Source organism: Lissotriton helveticus, chromosome 3_1 (genome assembly GCF_964261635.1).
Source record: "Lissotriton helveticus chromosome 3_1, aLisHel1.1, whole genome shotgun sequence".
NCBI classification, from domain to species: Eukaryota; Metazoa; Chordata; class Amphibia; order Caudata; family Salamandridae; genus Lissotriton; species Lissotriton helveticus.
The window spans coordinates 1,625,744,110-1,625,760,751 of NC_136061.1; the positions used below are offsets into that span (position 1 = coordinate 1,625,744,110).

The 16,642-nt window shown below is 43.2% G+C and overlaps 1 protein-coding gene across 2 annotated transcripts in view; it reads left to right on the forward strand.

Moving 5' to 3' along the window:
* The window catches only part of DPP10 (dipeptidyl peptidase like 10), a 1,755,202-nt gene that overhangs the window by 1,488,839 nt on the left and 249,721 nt on the right, over positions 1–16,642 (forward strand). For both annotated transcript variants that reach the window (XM_078683981.1, XM_078683980.1), the window contains exon 14: positions 15,715–15,806. In XM_078683981.1, the coding sequence (XP_078540107.1) occupies positions 15,715–15,806 (92 nt within the window). The remainder of the gene's footprint in view (positions 1–15,714; positions 15,807–16,642) is intronic.

Here is a 16,642-nt window from a genome sequence, read left to right on the forward strand (position 1 = left end):
AGCTGGGCCAGATTCCTCGACGGAGCTCAGGGTTTGCGACCTGAGGTGAGCCATGCCCGACAACAGATGTGGCAGATCCGACATGAGTTCAGTGTGGGAAACGAAGGAGTTGTGCTGCGAGGCCATCTCATCGTGGTGCCCGAGAGCCTTCAGAAACATATGCTGACCATAGCGCACGTCGGACACCAGGGCATGGCCAAAACAAAAGCAAGACTACGACACAAAGTCTGGTTCCCGGCCATGGACAGCATGGTGGACGAAATGGTCAGATCATGCCATGCCTGTGCAATCACCGGGGGAGACCAAGCGCCCGCCCCTGTCATCACAGAGGACGCACCCCAAAACCCATGGGCTCACCTAAGCATAGATTTTGGAAGCTTCCCTGATGGTCGTCACACATTGGTAGTGGTGGACTCGTTCTCGAAATTCCCCATGGTAGAAATTGTCCCGTCGACTGCGTTTCCTCAAGTCAGGAAAGCTCTAGATCGGATCTTCGCAACGATGGGACTCCCAGAGGAAATAAAGTCAGACAACGGGCCTCCGTTTCAAGGCCGGGAGTTCCAAGCCTACCTCGACAGCCTCAGAATACGACACCGCAAGATAACACCGCAATGGCCCCAAGCGAATGGGGAAGTCGAAAGACTGATGAGAACCATTAACAGAGCACTCAGGATCCCAGTAGATAATGGGACTGATCCAGAAGCTGCCTTAGATCAGTTCCTAAGTGCTTACAGGCAGACCCCCCACAGCACCACCAAGTGCGCCCCTGCACATGTGTTATTCAAAAGAGCACCCCGAGGTAACATACCGGCAGCATCCACCTGGGTGCCCGAAGAAAGAGACAGTGAGGCCATCCAATCACGCCGAAGCGTTACCAATCAGAAAGCGAGCGTGACAAGACACGCGGTGCAGCCAACAATACAAGAAGGAGACTGCGTGGTGATCCATGATCGTCATCCGGGGTGGAAGTTCCGGACCCCGTACGAGCCCGAGAGATGGAGAGTGGAAAGAGTACAAGGGACCATGGTGACCGCGTGCCGAGGCCGCCAGACAGTCACCAGGAACGTATCCTGCTTCAAAAGTGTGAGGGAGCCGGACGGACATCCCGAGAACAGCAGTGACGTTGCACCACAGGAGAGAGAAGCCCAGAATGAAGACGGAGGAGGAGCGGGGGCTCCTGCTCCTCCGATGAGTCCGCGAAGACAGGATGAAAGGAACAACCACCAGGACGAACCTCCAGGCCCTGCGACTCAAACCCCGTCTCCGACAAGACCTACGCAAGCCCGGCTGGGGTTGCCGGCTCGCCAGTGGGCCGCAACAGCCGATACCATCTGAGACCTAATCCGGGGCCAAGTCAGAGACTAAGAGACTTCGCCTGGTCATCACCCTAGCCGCCGACTTGACCGATTGTAGCAAACTAAATTGAAGGAGAGATGTAGAGCGCCACCCGGCCCTAACAGGACAATGTATCCACTTGCCACACGCATCCATGCACCCTCGGGGCGGGACCGTCCCGAGGCATAAATAAACGGGCGGAAGACCGCTCGGGGTCTTTCCGGCACCACACAGTAACCAGTCTCCGTGTCCCCTCATTGTCCGAAGCTACCACGTGCTAGGCCCCGACCTCGCACTGTACAGGGACAAGCCCTGCCCCGCCTTTCTACAATCAGGAGGTGACTCCATGCTGCCTGAGAATGCGTGAAATGGCGCAGGCGGGCCTCAGCGACTATCTCACCGCATCACAGGGCTCCAGGGGCGACGCTCCGCAGGCTGCACTGCATAATTCCTTAAATTTTTAGGTTGTGTCTGTGAAGAGTTATGTTTGTGTAATATGGCCGTCGCATATTTATATGTGCTGGAAAGTTGGTGAGACACTGGTTAGCAGAATGAATACCCTCTTGTGTAACCGTTTGCGCTACCTTGTTGATGTTTCTTGGCGCTAAAATGTTGGGATCTCAGATGGTAATGGCATTTGAATGGCTGATATTGAGAGAATGAACCGCCGAGTTGGCCCTGTTGGGATTATTACTCCAATCCGGTCCTGCAGGTTTTCCATCAGCGCCTTTAGGCTTGTCTCACTGTGTTAAGAGTGTTTGAAGTCTCACTGCGCTGAGTGATTGCGGTCTCAATAGGTTGAGTGATTGCGGCCTCACTGCGCTTGTCAGTCTAGAATCGTTTTACCCACTGAGCTACCAGCCCGTGTGCAAATAAAGAACAGGAAATGCATTTCGAAGTCTCCTCCTGAAAAGACTGATATATATATATAAAAAAGCATTTGCAATGCAACAGGCAGCTCATTTGCAAGGGTTTGAGCTACTGGCATTGTAAATGGCAATGCCTTTATTTTATGTGTTGGTTTTTAAAACATAAATAAAAGGCATTATCATTTAAAATGCCAGTAGCTTTAACTCTCGCAAATGTGAGACCTATTGCATTGTAAATGCTTGTTCTATATTGTATTGCCTTTGCAGTCAGAAGTGGAGCCCTGAGTCAGACCAGCATGCTAATACCTTTAACTGACTGACCAGAATACTAAATGTTTATACTCCCTGCACCAAACAGGTTCACAAGCATATATTAAATCCATGCCAGCTGATTAGCGCTTTTATGACTCTGTCACTGACAGTAGAGATCCCCACGGTCGCAGGCACTAGGGGTGTTCCAGATACACATCGGGAGCAGGGTCTTAGAATGTATGACCACCATGGGAATCAACAAAGTGATAAAGTCTATCTACCTGGGCAATCCACCAGGTTTTTATTACTTTTTGTACCTTTGTATTTTCACCCTATCCTGATTCTGTGAAGTCTGCGATAGTAGTATTGGCAACACAAGCTGTGTTACAATCATGTTCGTCCTATTTTCCAATATAATTCCTGTTAAAATGAGACTGGCATGAAACAGGTCTCTCAACTCGTACTTGAAGGTATCAAATGTTAGTAATTGTAGCATTATTGGCTTTCTGGAGTAATACTGTTGGATCTTTCATGCTACATGTGTTGAATTACTTGGTTGCAGAGAGGATTATTTCCACCACTCCTGATCATTTCTCATTTAGGAATATGGGGAGCACAGACCAAAGACTAGCTGTCTCAACCTTGTCTCTCTTGATTTTTTCATTTGGCTCAGAACTATTGCTGGTGACAGATACCTAGATTATATTTTCTGCATTTATATTTTTTGTTTGCGCTGCTCAATAAGGAAAATATATTTATTGCAATGACAGACATACTTGCATAACTAAATAAAATCATAAGATAATTTTACCTTTTGGGTTCCAATTACTTTATGTAAATGAGCCTGCCACAGCCGGATCGTCAAAGAGACATTTGACAAAGTCAGTAAATAGGAGATGGTGGCTATTCTGATGCTGCCTGTTTCTGCCCGTAGCTGCAAATGGTGCTACCACTGGAGTTTAAAAAACAAGTATAAAACATTCTTTTTCAATCACTAATTAAGTCTCTTTACTTCCAAATACGCAATCTTGGATTTTATTCGAAGGCATACAAATAAGTAGACACATGTATTAATGGTTAGTGCAGAGGAAAGACCAAGACTGATCCACAATATTTGCAGTAGAATCTTAAAAACAGCTGGAATCAATCTTCTTTCTCGAGGATTGTCCTTTATCCAACATATTCTAGAGACTTCACACAAATCAGAACTGAATTGATTCAGTTCTTCCCAAAAATATGACTCAGGACATTTTTGGGGAAATAGCTATTTGAAACAAACAACAGGGTTTTCGAAGTAAAGCCAATCCTCCAACTTCTTTCCTTAGGCACAAAAGAAACCAACAGAGGAAGTAATACGTAAAAAACAGTAATGAGTGACCTTGACAAGACTGAAACCAACAGTAGCAAAAGCACAATCATAAAAAAAGACTACATAAGGGCAAAAGCATCATCATAACACAAGAAGATAAACGCAGAGTAATCGTTCCACATAACACAGATGATTATACAATGGAATACAAGCTGAGAAACCATGAACATTATAGTAAAATATTATCTAATCCGATAAAAGAAATACAATGTGAAATTACAAATATTACAAATATACAAAAGACTTTGGGGATTGTATCTTGGGATATTGTGAGCTTGGCAAATAAAACCCAAAGCTGTTTATTGGGGAAATTATGTCAAGAGGACTGAGATTGTTTGCCTACAAGAGACGTTGTCCAACATTGATATGGCCATAGACAGTTTTAATTTAGTCAGCACCCTGGTCACTGCATCAAGGCTGAGTAGAGCAAAAGGAAAACCTTTTGAAATTCATCTCCACAGCGGCCTCACTCAGAATTGCTAACATTTCTCTAGCCTCTCCCCACTTCCAATTAGTCCTGTTAAGCATAGATGATGCTTTGGATCTTGATTATTCATTTTTATAATAATATTTTTGACAAACTTAGGACTGATTTGGAGCATGCTCTGGAGACTTTTCTCTTAGATAAGAATAAGGATGTTTTTGTAATTTGTATATAAAAACAAAATGGTACCTGACACAATTCAAAATCACATATTAATTTAAATCTCGTTGTTTAAAGTAAACAGATGATTAATCTGAAAAAAGGAGATGCATTATTTGTTAACAACAATGCTAAATCAGCAAACCCAACACAAGTAATACAAAGAAGCCACTTAATACTCAGTCTCTTCTTAGTACAATAGCAATTTTATTTACGACTACAACGCCCCCTTCCTTTTCGAGGCCTATACCATCTAATTGTCACTGTCCCTGTCCCCTCCTTATATGATCAAACTGTATAGATATTAATGTATGGGTAGGCCGTTTCTTTGGTTGTTCAACTGAAAGATTGAATTTTTAGTTGTACATAAAATTCTTAACTGTGTCTTTCTATCTAATTTTCCTTTCAATTCACTTGAGCACCCCTTTCTCTCACTGCAGGTTGCAGTTCTCCTCCCATTTCTTCTATTTTATCAATATGTAAATAAAATTGCTATTGTACTAAGAAGAGATTGAGTATTAAGTGGCTTCTTTGTATTACTTGTGTTGGGTTTGCTGATTTAGCATTGTTGTTTACAAATAATACATCTCCTTTTTTCAGATGTATCATCTGTTTACTTTAAACAACGAGATTTACATTAATATGTGATTTTGAATTGTGTCAGGGACCATTTTGTTTTTATATATAAACTGTTACCCAGGTCCCTTGATCGATTGGGTCTACCCCATTGGTTTAATGGTTTTTGTAATTTGGGCAAGAGAGTTTGACCTGCCTAAATGTTCTATATACCTCGATAAAGTATGTGGACGAGAAGACATCATTGATGACGATTTAGACCACTTTAAACATTGTCTCTATGGTACCCATCTTAATATACTAGTAGCAAGACTTGACGTGCATATTATTGCCCCTACTCTTGGGAGGGGGAGGGGGGTCGACAGCCAACAATACACTTTTACAGGTACCAGGGGACAGAATAACATAAATCAAATATTAATTTCTAGAAATAAAGGTGTAACACCACTCCATCTGGTGATAGGTAAAAAATGTTGTAAGTGATCACAACCCTCTTACGTAATCACTTCCAGCTAAAAACAAGAAGGAAGTCATTGTACATAATTATTTAGTAAAACAGACATTGGTGCGGATAAAGTGGACAGGTGTCGAACCAGACCAATTTATTTGCAACTTACTGAGAGGCAATGAGGACAACTTTCATTTATGTATGGAGGATAACCCAGAACCTTATGCAGTTATTAATTCACATATTGCTAATTCGGAATCCATTGACCATCATTTGAGCAAAGTGGTAAGATATCACAGAGAAAAGAATAATGGGTGGTTTGACAGCCAGTGATTTAAGGCATGTAGGGACCTAAATATCTACATATATCCCCATGGGATCAAGATGCCATCATAGATGTTAGCACACGATATAAACTGGCCATAAAGCTAAGAAACAAGAACTTATAGGACATAGCTTGAGCAAATCTGATACAAGCATCTGACAGGGATAATAATCTATTTTGGAGAACTGTAAACATCCCATTCCTCAATTGTAAATCCACCCCAAATTTAGGAAACTTTTTAGCATGTATGTGGGTGGAAAGCCAAGAATCCCCTAGGAGAGATCCAACCCCATTACCTAATGGGAGAGAACAAAGGAACCCATTTGCTCTCAATTTGGACACCCCGCAAGGGATGTCAGACCACTGCGTGTTCTAGCTTTTGCAGGCCGGGACCACAGCGTCTTGTGTCAGCATGGAAGCTTCTCCTCTGCTTATCTAGAGTTGGTATGGTTGGTGCAGAGTGATGCTGTGGTGGTGCGGAGTGATGCTGTGGTGATGCAGAGTGATGCTGTGCTGGCCATGAGTGATGCTGTGGTTGCACTGAGTGATGCTGTGGTGGCGCTGAGTGATACTGTGGTGGCACTGAGTGATGCTGTGGTGGCACTGAGTGATGCTGTGCCAGCGCTGAGTGATGCTGTGGTGGCACTGAGTGATGTTGCCGTGACAGTGTCTTTGCTAGTTACAGTTGGTAGAAGAGGGGTAGAAGGGAGTAGAAGGGGGTAAAGGGGTAGAAGAGTGGTAGAAAAGGGGTAGTGGGGTAGAAGAGTAGATGGGTGGAGGGGTACAAGAGGGGTAGAGGGGTAGAAGGGTAGAAGAGGAATATGGGGTAGAAGAGGGGTAGAAGAAAGGTAGAAGAGGGGTAGAAGTGGGTGAGAGTGGTAGAAGAGGGGTAGTAGAAAGGTAGAGAGATAGTAGAGGGGTAGTAGAGGGGTAGAGAGTAGTAGAGGGGTAGAAGAGGGGTAGAAGAGGGGTAGAAGGGTAGTAGAGGTGTAGAGGGGTAGTAGAGAGGTAGAGGGGTAGTAGAGCGGTGGTAGGGTAGAGGGGTAGTAGAGGGGTAAAAGAGGGGTAGTAGAGGGGTAGAAGAGGGTAAAGGGATAGTAGAGGGTTAGAGGGGTAATAGAGGGGTGGAGGGTTAGTAGAGGGGTAGAAGAGGGGTAGAGGGGTGGAAGAGGGGTTGGGGTAGAAGGGTAGAAGAGGGGTAGATGGGTAGAAGAGGGTTAGAGGGGTAGTAGAGGGGTATTAGAGGGGTTGAGGGCTAGAAGAGGGGTAAAGGGGTAGAAGAGGGGTTGAGGGGTAGAAGAGCGGTAGTGGGGTAGAAGAGGGGCAGTAGAGGGTTAGAGGGGTAGAAGAGGGGTAGAGGGGTAGAAGAGGGGTAAAAAAGTGGTAGAAAATTTCTGACAACTCACAGCGCGGGCCCGGATCAATTTTTAATGAGCATGAAGCATTTGCCTCATGTACATCACTTTAATGTAAAAGGCAAAGGACACAAGCAGGGGCTGTCAAACGGTTTAAAAGGAGTACGGTCTTTCAATAAGTCCTAATTGTATAGTACGAAGTCGTGCAGGAGAAGCCCATGAAAACGCCCCAGCAATTCGAATGCAAGCAGTGATAGTCGGTGTCAGGGTTTACGGTGTCAACCAATGCACCCCACGGTGCGTAGACAAAGACACATGGTTATAAGGTGGGAAAGGATTGAAACAGGCAGTTATATCATCAGGTAGGCGATACACCAAAAATGATAGAACTTGAGGGCAAATGCTGGCCTCAACAAATGCACTTCATATAAGTTGGAGAGTGAAAAAGAACGCAGCTTGCATACTGTTTTCCCTCTGGGCATTTCAAACTAAACACAAATTTTCACTCTGGTGTTGTGGCCGATAGCTTTAGCTGAATAGGTTATAACTTTTTTTTGTTTAAACAAAGAAGTTCTTTATTTCATTTAGGAAGTGCCGAGAGGTGACCAGCTGGATGGTGCTGTGCCACAGAATGAAAATCTTCAAACTGCTGACCACATACAAGTTAACAATGGTCCAATGCTTTAGGAAGAGTATTTACATCCAGCTTAATGCGACATCGTTAAGGTCTGTCGATTTAAGCAACAATAAACATGCGGACACTATTAGAAAAAAAGCAAAAACATGCAAGACATTTCACTAAAGTAAAAAACAAAATAATGCATCTTAATATTCTGAGAAGGGCCAAGAGCAAAGGGTACATCTGAAAACATTACATGAAAGATAATGTATTATTTTCACTTTACTCTGGTCCTAAAGTTGAGCAGTAAGTCACTAGTTAGACTGGGGCACCCATTATTTAGCTGAGAGATGCAAAAGGAAGCCACCAAAACAAACAATAGACACTGGCTGCTTTCCCAAAGAGAGACTCCTGCCGTATCATGTAACCCGCGCCACGTCCACCCTCGCGTTGGTCCCGCATTTTTGGCTTGTCAATCATAGTGCGGAAAGTGACGAAGAGGGAGGGGGAGCAGGGAGGGTGGTGTTGAGAGCAGACAGAGCGAGAGGGGGGTGGAGGAGCATGACTTAATGAGCCATTACAAAAGCTAGATGGCCTGTGCACGTTCATGCGCGTGTGACCGCACGCCGGTGGCCAGCAAAAGGCTTTGGTAGCACTTTTAAAAGCCAGTTTTTAAATGTCTCGCAGACCAGCGCATGCGTGCTGGCTCTAGCGATACCTAAAAAAGATACAAACTGGATTCCAAATGCTGTAGACCAATCTCACAGTTGGACTCCTCAGTAAAATTACTGGGAAGAGTACAATTACAGAGATTGGAGGAATGGGCTAAAGCCGATAACATACTCTCATGTGCACAGTATGGCTTCAGAAGGGGACTTGGTACAACCAAACAATGCCTCAATTTAAATCTTTTAATTGGTAAATATCTTAAGTTCAGTTCTAGCAATTAATACATGCGGTTTATGATTTAAGCAGTGCTTTCGATCAGATGAACCATAGTAAGGTATGGAGGTGTGTGTCTGATTTGGGGGCCCCTAAAGACATCATTGCACTACTTGCTCACTTGTACAGTAATATTTCTATAAAATGTCCTATTTGTACCTCAGGGTAAAGTTACCAATTCTATTCACATCTGTAGGGGAGTCAGACAAGGGTGCATCCTTCACCATGTATCTCAAAGGCATTGATGTAGGGCTTCAACCACTTTGTACTGATGCCCCTAGAGTAGGGGCTAGACCGGTACCAATGTTGTTATATGTAGATGACGTTGTACTTCTAGCTTTTAGCCCAGCCAGGTTCCAAGTGCTCATCAATTCTTTTAGTAACCCTATGATAGGATTTGAATTGAAGATTAGTCAGGGCAAGACATTTACAATGTCATGCACTAGCAGAAAATGGAGATCTTATCCCTCTTTTTTAAGGAGAGAAAGGATTGCAAGCACGTAAAACTTTAATTACCATGGCCTTCGATTTTCTGATAAAGGGGACTGGAAAATGCATGTAGATTTTACTGTCACTAACCCAGCCATGAAAAATGAGTCTTTCTTTAGATTTGCTGCTAAGCTTTGGGGGAACGAATACCGCACATGATAACATTATATAATGCAATGACAATTTTCGCACCCTCATATGGGGTGAGAATCTGGTTTTCAGGGTACAACACACAAATGTAGGAAAATGCATTTATACAAAGGTTGTTATTGGTCCCAAAATCAACTACCATCATTCTCATTCATTAGAACTTGGCTTATAGCCCATATCAGCATTACTAGATGCAAGACGGTTGCTGCTCTGACGTTCATTATGGACGAAAAATGATGCTATACTGACCCAGGTCATTATAAGGGAGTGTATGTCACTAGAGGAAGCACATAAGATTTCACATCTGTCTGATGTTAGAAAGGCCCTGTATATTTTAGCTGACAATAATACAACCCTGTGAAAGTACCCAGGGGACAAAGCCCAGTTCTCTAAAAATGCCTTGAAGCAACTGGTCAAGGAAAATATGGGGCATATAACAAAAATTTGGGCAGAGTCCCAACCAACAGTTGCACTATATACATCATAAAAAAACTTATCATGGACTACAGTAGTACCTAGTAAGACAACTGTCACAGGTTCCTAGTGACTAGATTTCACTTGTCAATCTTCCATCATCTGATAGTGTTTCCAACAGGCTTTAATAGGGCTCCCAAACACTACAAGTGCCCTTGTGACAATGTAAACCCCAATCTACATTGCATGCTGTTGTCTTTTGCTAATTTTACAGCGATGGCAAAAAAAAGTTTTTAAGGACACTTTTTTTAACTAAAGGGCTGCGGTCATACTCAGCAGCATACCAATTTTTGATGGAAATACAAGATATAAAAACTATTTTTGCCGTCACGTCCTTTTTTGCCTATGCAATTAAAGTTAGGAAACCAGGGGCATAGAATAGATACATCTATGGATCAATACCTTTTTTTTATCATTACTGTATTTTGCACAATCAAGATTTATACTATTACATTTAAGATTTTACTAGTATTTTATTATTCATAATGGTGTATTAACTAAAAACATTGGCCGGGTTTGCTGCACATTTGGTTTATAGTTTTTTAATATAATTTTATGGTCATATATGTTTTAAAAGCAAATGCATTTTTCAAACTCAAACTTTCCTATAATATATGTAGAATGTGAAGTAATGACGCTAAAGCAAACTATGCAAGTGTTGCACACCATTAGTATGAACCTACAAGCTATGTAATGAGTCCCAGCAAAGAAAATATGAAATGATAACGCAAAGCAAAAGATTTATTTGAGTTACATAGTACTGTAAATCAGGTACAACATAATTCCATGTGGAGAACACTCATTATTTGAAAATGTGCTCCATGACACAACAAAGGCATGCACAACCACAATGACAGTAGTACCATTCAGACAAAAATTAAGAAATACACTTTCAAAGCAAAACACATCAAATGGATACCAAGATTTTTGCATTTTATTCTGATTCAGGAACTGCAATACCTGTGGCTCTCGAAGGTTACATAAACCCAGAAGCGGCTGGTTCAACCAAGCACGCATAGTTGCACTGAGAAATCAAAGGTCCTCTTAGAAACTTTCTCAAGTGGCTCCAAAGTAAATATGAAGTATTGTTGTATAAGTAGCATGGGGATTGGCTGCATGACAAGAGGAGAAGTGAGGCTATCCTGAGGCAAGTCAATTTGATAATTGTAGGAAGTTAGAGTATTATGTGGTGATGCTGGTTAGGCTTCACCATGCAATACTCTCACAATACCCCAAAGATGGTCCTTGGATTAAAAATAATAAATCATTAGCTCAGTCCTGGTAGAGTGGTGTAGAGCAGTCAGGCTTTAGTAGAGGAACTTGTGTTAAACACTACAGAGTATCAACATGGATGATTAGCAATTGACAAGACTCAAAAGAACTCCAGAAGCACTTTATAAACCAAACACCAAAATGAAGTAAATCAGATAAGTATAATCAAAGTTATTTTTTTAAGCAATAATAAATCAGTGGATTACAGTACTGCAAAACTTTATCATTTCAGTCAATGGTTAATAGCACTGATTAAAATTGGTCACTTGCAGGTCGAGTTGCATGGAACCCAAGGAAGATAAAGGTTATGCGGGTCCCAGGACCAAGCCACAACAGTCAGTTCAATTTTATCTGGCTTGAGAAGCCAGGGTGCAGGGTTGTTCTGGCTATCCTTAGTGCTGAAGCGGGACATGCGGGATAGCTGGTTTTACCACTTACACTGTGCTAGTGGGGAACCGGGTGCAAAAAGTCAACAACAAAGCCGTTTTTGACATCAGCTTATGGTTTTGTGAAGTTCCCTCACGGTGCAGGGTTGAGTAAAAGGGGTGCGATCAGCAGAAAATCATTTAGAGGTCCGGTAGAAACAGTAACCTTCTGAAACTTGGTGGTCAGCAAATCTTTGGTTCTGGTACATTGTTTTTACATGAATTGTGCAGGGGACTAGTGCCACTGGTTCAGGAGAGACTGGAATTGTCTTTGGCTCAAAGGAGTCCCTCTGCCAGGCAGATCCAAGCTTTGATCAAGGACTAGTCGCAGTCTTGCATTTGAGGATGGCTTCTACAGGTACATATTATCACACCTTTGCTTCGTGCAGATCCTGTTGTCGCTGACACAGGTCTATTCTTTGTCCTTTGTTGCAAGGAAGATCAGAACTGACATTCTGGTTTTGAGGGTAGCCCTTAAATCCTAAATGTAGGAGTATTAGGGATGTCAGTGCAAGTAGCCAATGGGGTACTAGCCCCAGCGTCTAATCTTTCCCAGAGGTGACCACATCCGGGTGTGTGTGTCACCTTTTCCACCCAGAACCCTGTATTCTACCACTTTTAAAAATGGCAAAAGTAGGTGTACAGACCAGGTAGCCCACCCTAGGGGCGCGGCTAGCCTTCTGGGGGTGTACACCTCCTGAATATATAATTTTCTCACCTGCCTTGAAGCAAATGTGCCTGGGGACAGGCTATTTATGTCTTTGGGAGGCAGCCTGGTTGCATATCACAGGCGGCAATGTCTTTGAAGCTCACTGACTTGATGTGCAATTTCACTAACCATCCTGTCAGGGAGAGAGGTGTGACCACCTTCCAGTCCATGCCATTGTTTCTGACTCATTGGAGAGTTCATACCCCATGGTAGGGAGTCAGACTCCTGGTTTCACAACAGCAGTTGCGGGCTGGCAGCCAGAGCACAGGAAAGACTGGGGCAACCAGGTGGGCAAAATATAAGGTAGCCCCCTGGGTGCATGGCACAGTGTCCTTGACACAAGGTTCATGCCAGAGATGATGAGGCACATTGTTTGATACCACACATGACATATTTCGGTGGTACCATAATGGAGCTGTCAACCTCGTGTTTACTTGGTTGCCAGTCCATATTATCCCATTGACCGCCTATCACTTACAGTAGCCTTTAATACTCAAGGCCATTACGCAGACATACAAGCTTGCACTTATATGTTCACATCTTTAATATAATGCACCCTGCCTCCTAGGCTTAGGAGACCTGCTTTCGAGGGGACTGGCATTTATTATAAATAGTGCATTGACTTTGACACAATGACGAAGGTAAAGTCGAGTTTGAGCATGTTTGCACTGCTCCTGCAGTCTGCAATGGCAGGCCTACTGTTAGTAGTTTATCTGGGTCACTCAGGGATGCACAAACAGTGCTTTAGGACCTGCTGACCCCTTTAACACCAATGCCCTGGGTACCACTGGTACCATAAACTAGGGACTTCCAAGGGGGTTAAAGTCCTTGCTAATTGGGGGTTGCCAATTTACACAAATCAGTTTTAGGCAGAGAGCACTCACACTCGACCCTGGACAGGAGGCTCCAGTGCACTTTTAGTCATAACCATCACCATTGGAGCAAACAGTGGGGTGGGGTCCTGTTTGATTTGGCTCTTGTTAGGGGATTTCCGTAAAACATTTCGCGTTTTTTTCCTCTTGGTTTATGTTGATTTTCCTTTAGCGGCCTTAGGACTCTGGGCACTTTCCCACTGTAATGCAGTGTGAAAGCATGCACGGCACTCTTCCTAGACATGCTAGGAAGTGGTGCTTACTTGATTGGTTTAGGTGTTCTACCTGTGAGTGCCAAGCAAAAAGGTACACCACATACCCAGGGCAGACATTGCACTGGCTAATAGTGGGACACAGCACTGATTGTGCCATCCACCAGAATAGCCTGTCAAACATGTATCAGGCCTGCCGTTGCAGGCCTGTGTGTGCATAATTGCGCTCATGCTCAGGTTGGCCTTTCTAGATCACTGGTTAATCTTCAGGGGACATTTCAATACCACTAGAGCACCCCTGGTGTAAGTCTAAAGGAGTAAAGAAAGTGATATCTGAAAGGCAAGGCAGGTACAAGTGTTCCCTGCCCAGGTAGTGAAGAATACCCATGTGTTTTTTCACTACCTATGAGGTTTGCTTTTCTCATTGGTTAACATGGGAGAATGGAATTTCTCCAGGCTGCACTAGAGGTTTACAGTTGATTGGTTTAATAATTGTTCCTATCATTGTATTCACAATGACAAACTCTCTACTGCAGTAAAGGTGGATTTGGCATTAATGGCTTAGAAATGCCTCTACTATAAAGTGCACATTTCTCGGCTCTAAAACTCTATTTGAGCCTTTTAATTTAACTCCAGTCCACACTGGAGGCTGGGGAGTATATCTGTGTTTATTCGCCAGCAACAGCTATAAACATTGGGCATGCAACTGGAACAACAGACCTCTGCCATTTGAGGGTCTGGTTGGATAGTTTTTTATACCGCCCTCTGAGAAGCCAGATCGTGGCCCCACTAAAGATTAAGAACTGCATTCCATGGCATCAGTGCAGACAGAACTGAAATTTAGGAAAGACATCTATGGTTGAACGAGAAATCCTCTGAATCACCCCCAACTTCAAAGGTACACTACAGTACATCTACTGGTGCCATACTTCAGCAGGGTAGAGATATACTTGTGCCTGGAGACTGGATTGCCTTGTGCAGAGCCGCTAATGTACTGCCCGCTTCTTAGGAGTGTGGCCACTGCATCATAGTGGCCTCAACGCGCATAACCATCTTGGTGGTGGTGAGTGGATTCACCAGTTGCGGGACCCCACATCTCTCAAGTGTGACATGCTGACTGCATGCTCATTGCGGACAGTGTCCGATTTACAGAGATGACCCTTGGAGAAAGGGTGTACCCAGAGTAGTACCCCATTCTACCTCATGTGGTACTGCTTAATGTGCACCTATCGGTGAACAGTATTGTCCGGTGAGACCCGTATAAATGTGCATCATTTGTTGTGCCTCATTTCCAGGGAGGTATGGAATATGCAACTCATCATTGTGTGTGACTGGAAGTGTCTGGTGCGACCTGTATCAATGCGCACCAGACATTGTGCCTCATTTCCAGGGAGGTACTGAATTTACTGCTCTTCATTCATATCCAAACAACTAATGGCCATCATTCCCTGTTAGATGCTTTTAATAATTTCATGTATAAACTAGGTTTGAAAACGAATCACACCAAGTCATATGGGATTAAATGTGGCCCAATACTGTCTAAGACAAGGAAGTTCTTACTTGTTGGCGAGGAAATTTAAAGAAACCCTTCACTTCATGTACCTGGGTGTCCCAATCAATATTGTTTTTAACTGGAAGTTTTTAATGAATGTAAGAGGTTTTCAATCTGAAAGGGCAATTGACGTAGTCTTTAGATTCGCAAAAAGGCTAGGAGATAAACCAATAATCGATTTGCTCTGTATTTTTAAAAGTGAAAAATGTGTATCAGTCACTACATTTGGCGTTGGCATCAGGGTACACGCAAACTGTAAAGCTTTGCCTTGTGAACCGCCTATCCACTTTTTCAGAGGTACACTCTGTTGTTTTTCCTTTTTTATTTTGTAATAAACTCAATTTGTGATTTACTTCATTTTTCTTCACCTGAATAGTTGGTTGAATGGTGTTATGTGAAACACACCTCATTTTTTCTCTATAGGTTAATTTAATGCTCAGGCCATTCCCCCAAAGAAGAACTAAAGTTAACTTTCGTGAAACATGTTTACCTTTCTGGATCCACTGGCTAGTCAACTTGGAGCTCAGTTATAGCTTATATTGGATTCTCGCCTTTCTTTCCCATATTCTCTTAGAATTCTTATAATCACGCTGGAGGAGTGTCAGCAAACAGCAATACCACGACTCTAAGCTTTAATGGTTGTAATGTTGTAACTACCGTACAGTACTTTTCTGATTTCAGATAATGGTATAGGTAGGCATTTTTGCATGCATTTCTCAGTACTAAGCTAAAACTGAACTCCCTGGTGAGTTTGTATTGCATAGCTTGGTGAAATAATTATTACTATTTTTCTATTAATTTATTTTTTCTTTCTGGACCCTTACAGCCCAAAAGTGATCAAATCATCATACGACATCTGACCTCTGGGAACTGGGAAGTTATCAAAATCCTATCATATGATGAAAATTCTCAGAAAATGTAAGTAGGCAGTTTTATGTTACCATTAATGTTCCTACCTCTTTTAGGTATATTAAGACATATTTTATTTTTTTAGTCATATTAATCCACGGGATTTCTGCAAGAAGCAAAGGATTAGTGTAGAAATGTCCTAAATTCTTAGATTCCATGTACGAGATGCAGAATCTTATAAGTAAATGGACAATATTCCAATAGTATAAGCGCCTGAGGAAGAACCGTAGATTGTGCTGGGCGGTGCTTGCTGTTTAATAGTTGATCTATAGAGATTTGAAGAGAAAATGTTCTGGATGCATTCAGACGCAACATTTGATTGAGAACGCAATGTAGATAAGGTAGATATATTGGGGCAGATTTATGTTAACTGGTGCATCCCCAGGGATGCGCCAGTTAACATGCGCCACAGTGCGCCACTGCTCCGCCACCCATGGTGCAAGGCAGTGAGGATGCGTGACGCATCTCTCGGCGTACGGCGGCGCATTGCAGGAGTCATGTCGCAAGTGCGACATGACTCCTGCAATGCACAGGAGTCACCTATTGAATGCATTGTGCGTCACCCTTACGCTTGCTTCAAGCAGGCGTAAGGAATTGACGTAGAAAGTGGCTGAGTGAAATCTCATAGATTTCACTCAGCCACTTTTAGGAGGCGTTCCTGCGCAGGAACGCCCCCCCTGCGCAGGAACGCCTCCTTATGGCGCAGGGGTTTCCAACGTGACGCATCTCCTAGATGCGTCACGTTGTAAATAGGGCGCATTGTTTGCACCGCCGTTGCGTCACATTACGTGACGCAATTGTGGCGCAAGGGCATCATAAATCTGCCCCATTGTGCCTTTGAAGTA